At 52.3% G+C, this 16,084-nt stretch overlaps 7 protein-coding genes across 7 annotated transcripts; 5 read left to right on the top strand and 2 right to left on the bottom strand.

The window, feature by feature from the left end:
• Positions 1 to 104: 104 nt before the first annotated feature.
• Positions 105 to 1,172, bottom strand: PV08_10790 (uncharacterized protein; the record flags this gene model as incomplete). Its single annotated transcript, XM_016385104.1, has 1 exon — positions 105 to 1,172. The coding sequence occupies one exon, from the start codon at positions 1,170 to 1,172 to the stop codon at positions 105 to 107; it is 1,068 nt and encodes a 355-aa protein (XP_016231706.1).
• A 310-nt stretch (positions 1,173 to 1,482) lies between these two features.
• On the top strand, positions 1,483 to 3,456 carry PV08_10789 (uncharacterized protein; the record flags this gene model as incomplete). The annotated part of the gene is made up of 1 exon (XM_016385103.1): positions 1,483 to 3,456. The coding sequence occupies one exon, from the start codon at positions 1,483 to 1,485 to the stop codon at positions 3,454 to 3,456; it is 1,974 nt and encodes a 657-aa protein (XP_016231705.1).
• Positions 3,457 to 4,972: 1,516 nt separating this feature from the next.
• On the bottom strand, positions 4,973 to 6,388 carry PV08_10788 (tryptophan-tRNA ligase; the record flags this gene model as incomplete). The annotated part of the gene is made up of 1 exon (XM_016385102.1): positions 4,973 to 6,388. The coding sequence occupies one exon, from the start codon at positions 6,386 to 6,388 to the stop codon at positions 4,973 to 4,975; it is 1,416 nt and encodes a 471-aa protein (XP_016231704.1).
• A 485-nt stretch (positions 6,389 to 6,873) lies between these two features.
• On the top strand, positions 6,874 to 7,611 carry PV08_10787 (uncharacterized protein; the record flags this gene model as incomplete). The annotated part of the gene is made up of 1 exon (XM_016385101.1): positions 6,874 to 7,611. One exon carries the CDS (start codon positions 6,874 to 6,876, stop codon positions 7,609 to 7,611), a length of 738 nt encoding a protein of 245 aa, XP_016231703.1.
• A 725-nt stretch (positions 7,612 to 8,336) lies between these two features.
• Positions 8,337 to 9,154, top strand: PV08_10786 (uncharacterized protein; the record flags this gene model as incomplete). The annotated part of the gene is made up of 2 exons (XM_016385100.1): positions 8,337 to 8,532; positions 8,583 to 9,154. The coding sequence occupies 2 exons, from the start codon at positions 8,337 to 8,339 to the stop codon at positions 9,152 to 9,154; spliced, it is 768 nt and encodes a 255-aa protein (XP_016231702.1).
• Positions 9,155 to 10,108: 954 nt separating this feature from the next.
• On the top strand, positions 10,109 to 12,912 carry PV08_10785 (uncharacterized protein; the record flags this gene model as incomplete). Its single annotated transcript, XM_016385099.1, has 2 exons — positions 10,109 to 12,841; positions 12,895 to 12,912. The coding sequence occupies 2 exons, from the start codon at positions 10,109 to 10,111 to the stop codon at positions 12,910 to 12,912; spliced, it is 2,751 nt and encodes a 916-aa protein (XP_016231701.1).
• An 879-nt stretch (positions 12,913 to 13,791) lies between these two features.
• PV08_10784 (uncharacterized protein) lies at positions 13,792 to 15,508 on the top strand (the record flags this gene model as incomplete). The annotated part of the gene is made up of 3 exons (XM_016385098.1): positions 13,792 to 13,899; positions 13,990 to 14,653; positions 14,769 to 15,508. The coding sequence occupies 3 exons, from the start codon at positions 13,792 to 13,794 to the stop codon at positions 15,506 to 15,508; spliced, it is 1,512 nt and encodes a 503-aa protein (XP_016231700.1).
• Positions 15,509 to 16,084: the final 576 nt, after the last annotated feature.

Genomic DNA, 16,084 nt, shown 5'->3' with positions numbered 1-16,084 from the left:
TCTAACGTCTTCTCCTTGCAAGCGACTGCAGCTGAGCGTCATTTTCTGGAAATAAGGTAGCCAGTTGCCTTTGACACGTCAGTCGATCACAGAACTCTCAAATTCTAGGGAGGACACTTTACCGAATTGAAATCCCAATTGCATCGCTCCAGGCCCTCGATACATGTTTCTCTGCTCCACTGCAACGTGTTGCTCCACCACATCAGTTTCTTCACCAGTCGATCTTGTTCTTCCGACAGAGTGGTGGGTCCTTGCCTTGGTGGTTGAGCCAAAGCTGCACCTGGGGCCTTAGGGACGTTCGGGAAATACTTGCTCAACTCGTTGCGCTGGTCAACTTCATCTTCGCTGTCAATTTCGCTGTCCCCGTCCTCTGTCGATGTCTTAACCGTCTTCGCTGCGAAGTTTCTCGGGTTCATTCTCTCCTTCAAGAGCTTGAAAGTTGCTTTGTTGCGTTGATGCGTCCACCAGTCGAGCACTCCTCGCTGCTTCGAGTCCTTCAGCTCTGGATCTGCGCCGGCATCTAGCAGGCGCTTGACAACCACCACATTTCCGCACATCGCCGCCCAGTGTAAAGCCGTTCGACCCGACGTGTCCGTTGCGTTGACATCGGCACCAAGTCCAATACATGCGTCCACCAAGTCGAAGGCTCGCTTGTCATCTTCATCGGGTCTAAGCTTATCTTCGCTCCACAGCCGACTTGTGTTGACGGCTAGGATCAGTGGAGTCTGGCCCTCACCCACGGGTTTTTGATCATTCAGAAAATTGATGTCACCGCCGGCTTGAACCAAGGATTGGAGAGCCTGCAGGTAAGCCGACCCGTTATTTCTGCACAGTTTGCACGCCCAGGACACTGCTGTGTCTCCTGAATTGCTTCGTGCATTCGGATCTGCTCCATATTTGAGAAGCTCAGATACCCAAAATGCATCGCTACAGCTGGTTTGGTTGAGTGCATCATGTATCAGGTAGCGACCATCGAGAAACACATTAACAACCCCAGGGCGTACTTGGAGCATCTGTTTCGCTCGCTCTACTACGTCAGGCCTCTTCATCAATGAACGCATCTCGAGCGCAACCTCGTAGTCGCTCAAGGCTGGCAGCTGTTTCATGATGATTTCGAATTCATAATCGAACTTGTCGTCGAACAGAAACGTCAGTCGTCCATGAAGAGCCATGTTGAAACCTCTGCGAAGTGGCCTCTCTTCCGGTCAGATGGAAACGTACTGGCAGAGCGGAAACTCAAGAACTCGAGGTAGAATACTCCAGTGTTGTATGGCAGCCTGATTCCGCAGCAACTTTTGCTTCGCCTCCGGGCTGAGCTCACCGACAATTTGTCCAAGAAATGTGGCTTGTTTGCTTTGTTGAAAGAAGAGGTCTAGCGGAGCAGTCTCCCACAGATTGAGGTCAGAATACCTCTCTCCAACTTACAGGACAAAGCCCTAGCATGCCCCCCAATACCAGAGCCATAGATCCAATCATCAAACCATGCTCTGTATTCTTTGCAAGTCCCTGATCTCGAAATGCCTCTTCCATACCGCACAAGGCAAGCCACAGTGGCTTGACTTCCGACACGAAGGACGCACCGAGCGGGGACTTCGTGCGAGGCTGGGCTGCGACCTTTGCAGCCTCTCGATTCAGCTCGAGCCTGAAGAGGTCGGAGATAGTAGCACCTCGGCTGAAGGGGCTCCTTTCCCGGCATCCTTCTGGTGGTGCGGAACCAGATACGAGATCTTCGAACCCGAGAGACTGACCAAAGCGGAGGATTACGACGGAATCCAGGGGGCGCGAGACGAGTATAGCCTCACAGAGTTCCGACAGGCGCAGAGAGATGTTCCAACGCGCACCGATGACCCTTCCAGCCTTGAACTGGTGAAAGACTGGTTAGAAGTATGTACGACTAGGCATACGCAATGTCGCAGAATCGCAACGACCAAGCTTCCGACCCGAGTGATTTATGTGGGTGAAGTACCGGGTCTAGATGATGTTTACCTGGTCGAGAGCAAAGGAAGAGCTGGGACGTACGTTGCTCTCAGCCACCGCTGGGGAGACGAGCAGCCTCTGACAACGACTTCTAACAACTTCCACAAACATTTGGAGGGAATTCCACTGGCTTCCCTGCCAAGCACGTTTCGAGACGCTGTGGCGACGCTCAGAGCAGTCGGCATCCGGTACCTTTGGATCGACTCGCTTTGCATCCTTCAAGACTCAATTCAGGACTGGGCGAACGAGGCAACAAAGATGGCCGATGTGTACTCCAACGCATTGTTCACAATTTCTGCCTCGAGTGCCAACTCGGCTAGAGAAGGTCTCTTCCGAACAAGAGCTGTCACTCCGACTGTAAAGTTTGACTGGAGGTTTCTAGACGGTAGCCGTCCACCCACGACTCTCGGTCTGCGGCCAAGCCTGCCGTCCTTCGACGAGGAAATGAAAGCTTCGCCACTCGCACCCCGTGGCTGGATCTATCAGGAACGCATTCTGTCCTCCGCCATCCTCCATTTCGGCCGAGAAAGCCTCTTCTGGGAATGCAAGACGGCGGTTCTGTCCCAGCCGATTCCAATCCTCCCAGAGGCCCCCCCAGCCATCTCACGGCATTTCGGTGACCTAGGCTTCATGTCTCAAGATCTCACCCGCCAATTTTGGAGATCATTCGCCCAGTTCACAGCCGAGGAGCGCAGCTGGCAGAACGGGCCGTGCGGCTGGAAAGACATCATCAAAGTGTTTTCGAGAAAGACGTTTACGAAGCCGGAGGACAGGTATGCGGCGATCTTGGGCGTGGCAAGTAAGTTTGGGGGGCTGACGAGTTCGAATTTTCGTTCGGGCCTATGGATGAGTGACATCCTCCTGGAGCTGGCGTGGGTGTTTGATAACATGGCAGGTGGTGGTATGAATATGTGCAAAGCTCAGGGGCAGATTAGATCCCCGTCATGGAGCTGGATCTCGGTGGACTATCCAGTCACCTGGCTGTACGACGTCGAGGAAAGAAATAACAATGTCCAAGGCGACACGTCCGCGGCGGCTCTGAATGACGGCGACGGGCGTGATACGACTCGCGCTGAAGACCTGGTGAATTATTGTCAGCAGAGCACAACGCAGTTCACGCTCAGACTGCGCGAACTCATGGTGCAACCAACAAACTTCGAAGGCATTGAGAAAGGAGATGGACGCAACCTAGTCACGATGCAGAACAGAAGGGACTGGCAGGTGCACGAGCTTCTGGGTGTGCTTGACCCGGGCCGCACGCTACCGAAAAAGATTCATCTCCTGCGCCTGTGCCACAACCAATGCATGATCCTCGGCGAGGCTGCGATATTCCTGCTTGTGAAGCGTGTTGGTATGCCAAACCCGGAGTGCTACGGCGACCTGGGAACTTTCAAGCGGATCGGCATCGGGACCGCGACGTTTGAGGCGATGCAAGACTTTTTCATGTTTGGAAAGGAAGGAATACTGTCCCTGGTTTGAGGGAAACAAGTAGAGGTGGAGGTACCAAGTAGCCCCTGTGTCAACTGTATGGATGGGTGAGGAAGGTAATTATATCCGCTGGCAAGTACGCAAATGAAGAGAACCATCCTGGTCCTTTCTGTCTAGTTCACTCGTCCTCAACATCGAAGGCGCTGTATCTCGGAACGGAGGAAGGGACCTGAAGACACTTCGCCTTCGTAATCTTAAAACGAGTACTTTGAATTACCATCTTTGTGGCCGAGCGTGGCTCCGGCCTCGCTTCAGTTTGAGGTGCTGCTGCACAGGAGTCTCCCAACACTGACAGAAGACAGCTGTCCGGACAAGGATACCGCTTGCAATGAAAGATGGTCTTTCTACCTAGGTACCCAGCACATATCATACCTGTCGGACTGTCAGGTCATCCAAGAGCCGTAGCTCGTCGCCGTCTCGCCATGCGTTCCTGCGTGTACACCATCGGTCAATCATCTCGGGTATTGAGCGGAGGCACACCCCGATTGGCCAGCATCTACCAGTTTGGACTTCCACTCTGTGCTCTGCTTCGACCTCTTTCTCTCTCCAGATAACATTGCCTCAACCCTCCAATTTGGAACGCTGTATGGTTCCCGATCGGGGTTGGTTTGTTCATGCTTTTGACTGTATGATTCGACGTGGACGTCATGCCTGTTGCTGGCTGTCAAGAGACAACTTACACAAATTCAGCACCTCAGCGAGATCCTGCTTTCAGGATTATAACCACGCTGAGGAACGTACTTTTTAACGCAGACGATACCCTAGCGGCGATTCCGTGTATCTCAGAATGGCATGCACGCAAAAGAAAGCTGCTGTCGTTCCACTGTCAACGCTTTCGGGCAGCAGCACAAGCCTACAACTGGAGTTCTGCATGTCAAGAACTTGACAAGCCCGACTTTATAAACCGACTAGAGCATGCTGTCGAGAGGACCACCCTTTCAAATCCACATCCAGGCACGGGCATGATCCAAAATATCAGAGTACGGGTCCTGATTGACTGCGAAGGGAACATTCATGCTGAGAGCGTCCCAATGGGCGGCGACACCCTATTGGAGGCGCTCGAGACGGATACTTTCTATCAGTTGCCAGCAAACGGACCTCCGCCTGCAGTTTCGTCAGACAGTCACTGCTCGAGCGTCTTCCTTGACAGTGCTCCTACGACGCCGACCTTGTACACCTCGCATAAGACGTCTTATCGAGCTCCCTACGACTTGGCACGAGAGCGTGCGGAGATCAGCAAATCACCACCAGGGGAACGCGAAGTTCTTTTATTCAATTCCAGGCAGGAGATCATGGAGGCGAGTCTGTGCTCAGTGTATTTCTACCGCAATGGACAATGGCTTGTACCGTCATCTGAGACAGGCGGAATGCTAAGTGTCACAAAGCTATGGGCTCTGGAAGCAGGCTTCTGTACAGAAGGCATCGTCAAGCTTGACGGCATCAAGCAGGGGGAAATTGTGTGGTTGAGCAATGCACTCAGAGGCTTCTTTCTAGGACGGATTTCTTTCTAGTTTTCAGGCTTGGGATGTCCGATGCTCATCTTCTTTGCGTGTCCTTTGTCCGCTTTCGCTTTTCCGCCTTCCTTCTTCTCATCCACAGGTTCATTTTTGACAGGGTTTGGATTGCCCTGATATGTAAGCGGCTTGAAAGCGAAAAAGTCTTGCCTGACCTCATCTGTAACAGCCTTCCTCCGAGCTTGGAATGATGCCACATAGTCTTGCAGATACTTGATGCAAATCTGCTTGATCTCTCCAGTCATCATTTCTCCTGATTCGTAGGCTTTCTTGATGCGGGCGAGCTCCTCATCATCCTCCAAGAAGAAGGTCAAATATTGGAATGGCACGTCGACTTTTGTGTTTCCGCCCAGTTCGCGTTGCTTCTCGGCAGTATCCTGACCTCCAGAGAAGGCAAAACGGTTGATCTTGTTTTTGATTTGATTTGGAGTGTCGGTCAAAAAGATAGCCGAGGCATCAATACTAGCCGACATCTTGGAACCAGGCCCTTGAAGTGCTGGAAGGAAGATAGAGTGTATGAGCGACGGTTTCTTGTATTTCATCTGCTCCGCGTTTTCGCGGCATTGGCGAAAGTAAGGATCTTGGTCTATGGCACACGGGATGAGACATGGAATGCTGCGGACTTTGGCTGGATTGTCACCAAAGATGTGGGGGAATGATGTCGCAAAGGAGGTCGCGGATTGAATTGCACAGAAGAATATCTCACCAACATTGTTGCCACCGTTGAAGCCGAATGTGCCGAAGATTTGGTTTGCGGTGATTCGTTTGGCCATCGAGACGACGTTGTCGAAGAAGGGGGTGCCCATGATACCGCCTGTGTCGTTAAAAATGAACGTCTTGGATGGATCGAATCCAATGGCGATAATGTCTTTCGCATTATCCATTGCAAACTTCTTGACATCCTCGAGTTTCAACTTCTTGGAGTGCATGAATTTCTCGTCGTCAGTCAGCTGTATGACGAGAGGGCAGTCGAATGTGTCTTGAAGATACTTTGTGAACTCAAAAGGGACTGCATGGCCGACGTGCATGCTGTCGCTGCTAGGTCCACGACCAGTGTAGAGGTAGAAGGGTTCGCCTTTCTCATATCTGTCCAAAATCTTCCCTAGATCTCGATGCGAGAAGACAATGCCTCTCCGCATGAATCTGTGCGCTCTCTTGCCAGTAACTCGTTCGAATCGTTCAATCAACTCTGTGTTGATGGGCGTTGCACCGAACTCTCGTGTGAGTTTCTCGTAGTCTACTGGGAGCAACTTTCCACTCTCGTCCACGCCTCCAGAAACCTCGAAGGGGGTAATTCGCTGTGCCATGCTCTGTCCTGGGGCTTGGTCCGCTAGGGCGCTCGTCGTCAACTTCGGGGGCTGGCCAGGCTCATCTGCAGGCGCAGCGCCTGGGGCCGTCGAGTCTGCCATGCTGCTATGTTATGTTCAAGCGAGACGAGAAGGAGCCGGAGGCACCTGAAAACAACTTAGGGGAGTAGTATGATCCGGAGTTCAATGAGGGCGGCTCCTGTTGAACGCCTCGCACTATTTGGACCAAATATGAATCGAGTATTATGAACCGTCGTAAGTTCGTGCGCAGTGTTTGAGATTCAAAATGGATGGCGGGACCACTGGGCTCCGTATGTGCTGTGTTGTGCTCACGAGGCGCATCCCGCCAAAATCATTGTGGCTTCAAGCGAAGCTCAGATTAGATAAGATCTCGCTCTGATCTACATCCGTGACGGGCGGCGGTTTTATCTCCGCAGCCAAGAAACTTCTCCTCTTCCGTCGTCAGGCTCCAAGTGGCAATTGATTGCTAGAGCTCACGCGAGCTGATGAAAAAGCCCCTCGACCTCGCGGCCATCATCATCATCCGGTCTTCCTTCATTCCCTGCTCCTCCATGTCTTAGGCCAGGATGAAATTCTACGAAAGCTCCTTCAATTACGACTATACATTCCCTGCCGTGACCCTAGCATATTTCCTCCGGTACCCGAATCCTTACTCACGCCATGTCTTGAGCTCCGATGTCATTGATCGCTATGTCGACCCGGAGACACAGCGATTACATACTATCCGATTGCATCTGAAAAAGTCGAAAGTTCCTGCGGGCATTTTGAAATTTCTTCCGCGTGGCCTTGCTGGACCCGGCGGCGCAAGTCAAAGTTACATTCTTGAAAAAACGACAATCGACGTGAAAGAGGGCTGGATGGAGACCGAGTCAAAAAATATGGAATGGACAGGCATATTGAGTGTTGTGGAACGCCAGAGCTTTCGACGTCAGCGTTTGAATGATCTAGCAGAAGGCTCGAACAATGACGTCGAACTTGCCAAAGAAACAACCTCATGCAGAACCGTCGTGACATTTGTTTCTCACCTTGGTCAAGGCAAGCTTCTCAGCTGGAGGCACAAAGACAATCATATTGAAACACCAGAGGAGGATGTGCCGAAGCAAGGTTTCTTCGCCTCGCTGTCCACGGCAGGCATCCAACGCACAGTGGAACTCATTGGAGTCAAGAGGACGAAGTCAGCCCTCGCCAACGGAAAGGAGGGCATGAACGTGGTATTGGAGAGGCTTCGAAGTGGTGGCATTGTGGGTGTTTTGGAGGGCATGAGACGAGATCGTTTGGAGACAGTCGCTGGAGAGGGACGTTGACCACTCCTCGTTTGATCATGCTCAAGGCATAATCGAGCAGCCTCGATCATATTGTCTTGATGTGTATTACTAATCTAGTTGTGATTTAAGCAAGGCGCTGGGGTTTGATTGTGAGCAGTCGGCCTGTTTACGGCACAAAAAATGTATCCTATGCTGGTGCTATGTAGGTTGGTTGATAGCCACGGTATGAAGCAAGCTATGTCCACTCACTTGGTTGACCATATCTACAACACCTGTCTAACCGACTAGGCACGAAGGTCTTGCGGCGCAGGGCGAACCCTCATGATCTCAAATGATGAACCAGCCCAGAAATCCCCAGCGAGCTCAGAACACTACTTCATACGAGGACAGAGGGGACTCTGACACGCACATGCACAGTGAATATGGGGTTGAGGCGATGTGTGTGAATCACTGGCACGATTCCATTTCGGAAAATGCTCTCCTGTCGCTTCTTAACAGCCGGCAATCTTCACCACAACATGGTTGCAATTGTATGCTCACTGCAGCACAGAAAGTCTTCACCCTTGGCTAAGATATGAAGATGAGTATGAGCTTAGTGAGATGTTGTATCTCATCTGACGTTCGTCCCGACCTCCTCTTCCTTCCACCTCCCACACTCCTTCCCTTCTCGCCTCAGTCACTCATTTGCGGGCAAACTCGATAGCCAGAGATTAATCATTCGTTCATCACTTCTCTGGTCACTCCGTTCAAGAGTCGTGGTCGGGATGTTGGCACTCATCCCCTTCTCGTGGTTGAGTGCCATGTTCCTGCTGAGTTTGGTCTCACGCACTCAAGCGGTCCAGAACTTCAATCGGCGAAGTGACCTGCAAGACGTCCCGCCTCTTAACCTTACGACTGCGGGCTGGACTGTGCCACTCCAAGGAAGTGAGACTTGTGACGGCATCGTCGGGAAACAAGACTGTAAGTATTGATCATCGACGCTCTACTGAACATTGCCAACAGTTGATCAGGCATCGATGCGCTCACTGCTCCTTCTGCGGACAAGCACCTGCAATATCTCGCCATCGCTCGAGGAGTTTATTTCTACAACTGTAGCGCACCGAATGCTGCCCCTGTCTTCGAGTACCAATCAACCCAATTGTACAACGCTGCACCGCTCCTGGCCTCATCAATGGCTGAAGAAACTTTCCATGCGCTTGTTCCACAGCTGTATGACTACGACTATGGGCAACTCGAAAATTCTACGCTCGAGTGCATGGGTACAATTGGAACAGACAACAACACAGCCATTGTCACTCTATTTGACATCAGCACTTTCGAGGCAATACCCCTAGAATCTGTGCTGGCTCCAAATTACCCCAGGGAAAATGGTCGATGGGCGCATTCCGTCAGTCCTGGCAAGTCTTGGGAGATCTACCGTGTCGAAGTAGTAGGCGGAAGTCCCCCTGTTTGCGGGCGAGAGATCGCGAATTACGAAAGAGAATATGCAGCAGAGTACTGGTTCTTCCATTCTGAGGGAGAAGATCTATGGACCGGCGTTACTCAGGAGAATGTTGGTGCCAGCACCAAAGCATTGGTATGAATTTGAGGACATAAGGAGGCATATGAGATCGAGGTGATGATCAAAGGGAAGATGGTCAACAGGATGCATTGATGTCTATGGAGATCGAACACATTTGCGAAGAAACAGGGCCGATCTTGCGGGAAAAAAGGTCAAAGATACGGGAGAGGAAGACAGTCTATTCCTTCACCTCGAATGTAAAGGCACGATCACACCTGCGTCAGGCACAGCTGAAACATCATAAAACAATCAACAGTAATGCCATGCTTTCAGATCATATCGCTTTCTCATTTCTCCTGCCTGGCAATATCTAGAGCCTATTTTTGGAATCTGGTGTCGAGTAGACACACAGCATGACTTGGTGTTTATTTTCCTTTTTTTCGAATAGACTTTGATCTTCACGAGTTACTTTGGATACATTTGTCCTTTGCATCACGGGGTGGCCGCCACTGGGAAGGGGCAAATCCAGGATAGAATGCCCAAAGAAGCAAGCTAAGCGAGAGCCCAACAAGCCACTCGAGTTAAGGCTAAACTGGCGGCGCAAATTACCGTCACCGCCGTCAGTCTCGCCTGCGCCCGCATTCTGGTGCCCCGTTGTCCCCCCAGTTGTCCACACAACTGCCCAACCCTGCGACGACGCTGCTCAGCTTCATGATCTTCATGTGAACCTAAACATTTGAAAGCCTCTTGACTCCCACCTGACCCGAAGAACCACCGTTCGACACCTCTCAACATCGCCTGCCTGAGTTGACGACACCTGTCTCTTCTCACTCATTCCTGACTTGGCCGCTCGCACGACCCCTCCACCCAGTGGTCCGCTCTGGAGATGCATCAATGTCAATCTGTCGACTCCTGGTAGACTTAACGATTCATACCGGCATCCAGTCGTGCCCCTGAAAGCTCCGACTTGCTTCAGTTTTTACTTTGGTTCTCTAGAGACGGCCGAGGTTGTCTGCGCCTTGCGCACTTCACATCATGACGTCTACTATTCACGACGACGAATTGTCAATATCCCTTCCTCAACATGACAAGTCGAAATCAAAGCCGACTTTCCCTTCTGTCGTCTCGCCTCCCGCACGGCAGAGCCCTGGTCAAACCCCGACAGCAGAGTCTCCAGCCACTGCTCGAGCGATGAATCGGCTACATCAATACAGCTTTGTGCGCAACATCGGGGAGGGCTCGTTTGGCAAGGTCAAGCTGGCAAGGCACAAAGTTACCGGTCAAGAAGTTGCCATGAAGACCATCAACCGCAGAAAGCTGATAAGTCGGGACATGGCGGGTCGGATCGAGAGAGAGATACAGTACTTGCAGCTACTGCGGCACCCACACATCATCAAGTTGTATACCGTCATCACGACCAAGACCGACATCTACATGGTCCTTGAGTATGTACCCATGGAGTTGTTTGATTACATTGTCAAACACGGTCGGCTGGGGGAAGCAAAGGCTCGCAAGCTGTTCCAGCAGATCATATGTGCCGTCGAATATTGCCACCGACACAAGATTGTGCACAGAGACCTGAAGCCGGAGAACCTTTTGCTGGACAAGAACATGAATGTGAAGATCGCAGATTTTGGTTTGAGCAACATCATGACCGACGGCAATTTTCTCAAGACAAGTTGTGGCAGTCCCAACTATGCAGCACCTGAGGTTATTGGCGGAAAGTTGTATGCAGGTCCGGAGGTCGACGTTTGGTCTTGCGGAGTCATTCTCTATGTGTTCCTTGTTGGCCGTCTTCCATTTGACGACGAGTTCATTCCCGCACTCTTCAAAAAGATCCAAGCTGGAACATTCCACATCCCTTCACAAACACCGCCTGGCGCAGTAAACCTGATCAAGCGCTGCTTGCAGGTCCATCCCGTTCACCGTATCACGATTCCTGAAATCCGACAAGATGAATGGTTCAAGAAAGACCTTCCAGCGTATCTAGTGGAGCCGGTAGAAGAATTCCTCGATACAGGAGTCGACCCGTCCAAAGCCATCGATCCTCGTCAGCTGGCACCAGGAAAGCCACTCGAGGTTGTGGAACGAATCCACGAGCAAGTCATCGGTAAGCTCGGTCGCACAATGGGCTACGCTAAAGAAGACGTCAAGGATGCATTGAGTAAAGACGAACCAAGTGCCATCAAAGACGCGTATCTTATTGTCCGAGAGAATCAATTGATGGTTGAGACGTCGGAATATCGTGCACAGAATCCCGAGCTCGAATCATTCATGGCTTCCTCCCCGCCAGGAGAACCCAACTTTCCCATTCTCACCGCGTCGCCAATGGCCAATGGTCGTAAAGTTGGAGATGACGTGAAACCGCTGACACCTACTCCGAGTGACGGACATCGTACAAGTCGTGCACCGTCAGAGACGCCGTCAGTTCAGAAGGAAGAAGAGAAGCCTCGAATCTCGAATGTTCGAGTCTTGAATACGTCACTGCCGCATGTCCATGAGGAGCTGCTCCAGATCCGGGAAAAGGCCAAGGCGAGAGGAGACGACCCTGATACTATTCTTCACCCTTCTCAAGATCCAGACAAAGGCGACGCCGAGAGTCCAATCCCCGAAGAAATCAAAGATGAACAAGGAAACCCGATCTACCGTTCTAAAGAAGAGCAAGAGGCGACGTCACGGGCACTCAAACCGCATTCGAGATCTGTCACCGCCCTCAGTAGCCTCCGGGAGTCCAAGCCTCGGCCAGAAGGCATGACGGCGATACCGTCAGATGAGAAAGACAAACGGCTTCCAACCTCAAGATCGAAACCGCGCAAATGGCAATTTGGCATTCGGTCGCGTAACGCGCCTTACGAAGCCATGAAGTGCCTTTATGCAGCTCTCAAGGCTCAAGGGGCAGAATGGGAGGTCAATCCTTGGTTAAAGGCACAAGGTGAAGGTGGTGAAGGCGAGGACGAACAAGATAAAGGCCCTGCACCACCGGTGGAACTCGGACCCGGCGAGCGCCATAGCGTCCTTCAGCAGAAATACTCGTTCTTGAAAGACGACTACTATGTGCCTCGTGACCCATGGAACATCCGAGCTCGTGTACTAAAGAAGGGCATGCTAATGCCGGGCGAAGCTCCATCTATTTCAGCCCACAGTTCTGCGGTCAGCCTACCCTCGGAGCCTCAAAATCAGCTCAAGAAGCACATTGAGCAGCTCGGATATGCTTCAGAAGATGTGGCGAAAGCTCTCGGTATCAAAAATGGGGATGTCTCGGGGTCATCAAAATCTCCCCATGGCAGTGCTCAAAACACAAGGCCTAACACGAGCGTGGGCGATGTCGCGGCCCAAGGGCAAGAATCATTCACCGGTCCAGGACAGCATGCCGTGCGGACAGATAGCCAATCCACATTGAACAGGAAGGTCCCGAGCGAGAACATTGCGGTATGGGTCTTTATCGACATTCAGTTGTACACGCTTGAAACGGGGACTTATGTGGTCGACTTCAAATGTGACGGCTACCAAAATGTCATCTGGCACGATGTGAGGAAGGACAAAGATCGTATCAAGACCTCCAACAGCGGTAGCAACGTCGCCAGCCCCTCGAACAGCCGGCCCACAAGTGGATTTTCCGAGAATCATCGTACCGGGTCTGAGCAATGGGACGAAGGAGCGCCAGAAGGGTACTGGAAGCCCGTCAGTAAGCGGTACAGGAACGTGGAGAAGGAGATTTCCAGCCCTTATCCGTATCTTGACGTGGCCAGTGACCTGGTTGCTCAATTGGTAAGTTAGATTGCGAACAGTATCGAAAGGACGTGACTGAAACCTTGAAACAGTGGGGTGGCAATGCTTAGAGCATGGTGATGATGAGTTCATGTATGATTTGTTTGATACCAACCCACGAGCGAATGACGGACTATGAATTCGTGGAGTCGGCGTGTGGCTCTATGGCTGAGCTGGGAGCATGGAAGGAGTTTGGGGGCATGATTTTCGAGCTCGAATGGGAATCGAAAGAGTTTAACCATGACTCTTGAAAATGGAAAGGGACACTTGCAGGGCGTAGTACAACAACAGGATATGCCTTTGTTCTGAGGGCTGCAAGCATAAACTCGAAGCCTTGCAAAGAAGGGATGAATGCAGGTACTCCTCGATAGAAGCAATGATGAAATGACATGAAAGTGCAGCGCCTGATGGTTTTGGCGTCATCTGTAGAGCCCGGCGCACCGTCGTGTTTCACTATTACTGCTCTCCTACTACCGTGCTGGTGTTATTACAGTTGGTCATGGGAGAAGGATGGATAGGCAGAGAGTGTCTCCTCCCTTCGAGTCCCAAGGGGTTGTGTGTGTCTGTCGTCGCAGGGGGTGTTGATTGATTGACCAATGATGGCCTGCTCGGCTTTACGCGTTGCCATGTCCGGATCACGACCTCAATCATCATCGATCCAGTTCACCCTCGGAGCCTCAACACTATTGACCTGCAACGACATCCTCGACCCACCCTCTCCCCTCGCATCGTTGCAGAAACTCTGCCTTCGCTGTGCCGAATCTTTTTGGACCAGCCTTGAGGTCCTGTTCGAGCTTGGGCTGAAGATCTGCGCCGGTCGTGTCATTGGTCACTGGTCAGTCGTCCGTCCGCTTCGTCTCTCTCGAGAGAGAAAGAAAGAGTACGGTCCGGTGCGTGCGGTACCTAGAGCAACTAGAGACACCATTGTTGTCGACAATCAGTCGTTCGCCATGGCTCTTGCCGCAAAGTTGAAGTCATGGTCTGAGGAGCTGACGCCTTATTTCATCTACCTGCTCTTCGTCGCGACCTTGGGCCCTCTCTTGTTCGGCTATCATCTGGTATGAAATGCCCTCTTGTCGCCACCCCGCCTTTTTTTAAAAGTCCGTTTCGGTGGTGTCCTGTATGACTGACCGACTGTTTTTGTAAAGGCCGAACTCAACGCTCCTCAAGAGGTGATAACGTGCACGAAAAAGTCGCTCACCTCGTCCGAATCATCATCCACGTCTCTCCCACAATGCATCCCGATGGACTCTACGCAGCTGGGTCTCGTCTCATCGATCTTCACCCTAGGCGGGTTCCTCGGCGCGTTGGCCTCGGGATCGCTCGCTGCCCGCTACGGCCGTCTGCTGGTCATGCGCGTCAACACCGTCCTCCTCGTTCTCGGCCCGCTAGGTGAGACGTTTGCGCCCAACATCACCGTGCTGGCACTGGGACGGCTGGTGTCTGGACTTGGGGCTGGTGTCTCGGTCGTTGTCGTGCCCATCTACATTTCCGAGATCGCGCCGCCAAAGGAGAAAGGCTTCTTCGGCGCCTTCACCCAGATCGCTACGAATGTGGGCATCTTCACGACCCAAGTCCTCGGCTATTTTCTCAGCCACGGCCAAATGTGGCGTGTCATCCTTGCGGTGGCCGGCGTGATCGGTGTCGGACAGTTCCTCGGCTTGCTCTTTGCCGTCGACAGTCCAAAGTGGCAAGCCGATCACGCCGACCCACAGCAGGCGAAGAGCAATCTGAGGCGTATCAGAGGACACGGGGCCGACATCAGCGAGGAAGTCGAGGGGTGGAGAAGTGCGAATCTGAACGATGCAAACGGTAAGTCGACGATGATGATTAGGAGACCTGCACTCCTCCTCGCATACCATTTGGGACGTCCTTTGTACACTTTCTAGACACATCCAGCTAACATGACCGTGCACCAAAACACCAGACGAGGAACAAACTCTCCTATCACCGGACGAGAACAGCAACAATAACAATTCCACCGCAACGACTTCTCCGTCTTCATCCAACCCATCGCGCACCAACGTCAGCATCCTGGGGGTCCTTCTCGACCCGAGACACAACCGCGCCATTCTCGCCGTGGTGGTGGTCATGATGGCCCAGCAGCTCTGCGGGATCAACAGCATCATCATGTACGGGGTGTCTCTGCTCGCGGACCTCCTGGCGTCCAACTCGGCCCTGTTGAATATTTTCGTGAGCGTGCTGAATGTCGTCGCCACGACGGCCTTTGCCCCGCTCGCCGACGTGCTCGGCCGCAAAGCCTGCATCCTCGCCAGCATAGCGGGCATGGGCGCGTCGAGCGTCCTGTTGGCCGTCGGCATTCGCAGCGCCATCCCCGTCCTCAGCGCCGTGTCAGTGTTACTGTTCGTCGGGAGCTTCGCGTTCGGCCTCGGCCCCGTGCCCTTCATCTTGAGCAGCGAGCTCGTCGGTCCCGAGGCCGTCGGAGCAACGCAGAGCTGGGCCCTGGCTGCGAATTGGATCTCGACCTTTGTCGTCGCACAGTTCTTCCCCATGGTGAACGAGAGGCTGGGAAAGGGCGTCGTGTATTTCGTCTTTGCGGGATTGGCGGGAGTGTTTTTCGTCTTTGTCTCGTGGTACGTCCCCGAGACCAAGGGGAAGAAGGACGCCGATGAAGTTTGGGGGAGGACGTCGAGAAGAGAAGATTAGTTGGTTACCTGCATGACTTCTGGTGGGTTTGATTTGGTGTACGGGTACGTACCTGCCTACCTACCTACCGATGCTACCCGGTTCAAACAATCACTTGGTCACGTTTAGTCAGTGCATGTGAAAGAGCCATTGAGAACGAAGAGAAAGAAAGGGAAGAAACCAGGAGAGAAGGTATGGGATTGATGGGGATAGAAGAAGACGATGGAAGAGAAGAGGACAGTTCGGATTGAAGAAGAGTAGCCGCGGACTAAAGCGAATCTTCATGCTCGACGGAAGAGAATAGGAGAGAAGGTATGAATTGACGGGAAAAGAAGAGGCGACAAGGCCCGAATAAGGGAGGAACTCTGATCGTATCGCGAGTGGTCATGCATATGCGAATGTTACCTGTTGAAGAAGGACACAAAGGGGGGGGGGGGGGGGGGGAGTTATCACCATCCACATTCGTAGCGTACCAAAATTGAGATTGTCCTGTTCCTTGACGGTACAGAATCTGCATAGATGGTATCTCGGCGTCGTTGCGTAGCGGGCTGGTTGCCAGGTAACTTGAATGTATAGGAGGAACGAGGACATAAATGA

The sequence above is a fragment of the Exophiala spinifera genome, assembly GCF_000836115.1.
Source record: "Exophiala spinifera strain CBS 89968 unplaced genomic scaffold supercont1.8, whole genome shotgun sequence".
NCBI lineage: Eukaryota > Fungi > Ascomycota > Eurotiomycetes > Chaetothyriales > Herpotrichiellaceae > Exophiala > Exophiala spinifera.
Note: the sequence above shows the minus strand (reverse complement) of the source record. Positions and strands in the feature narration are given on the sequence as shown.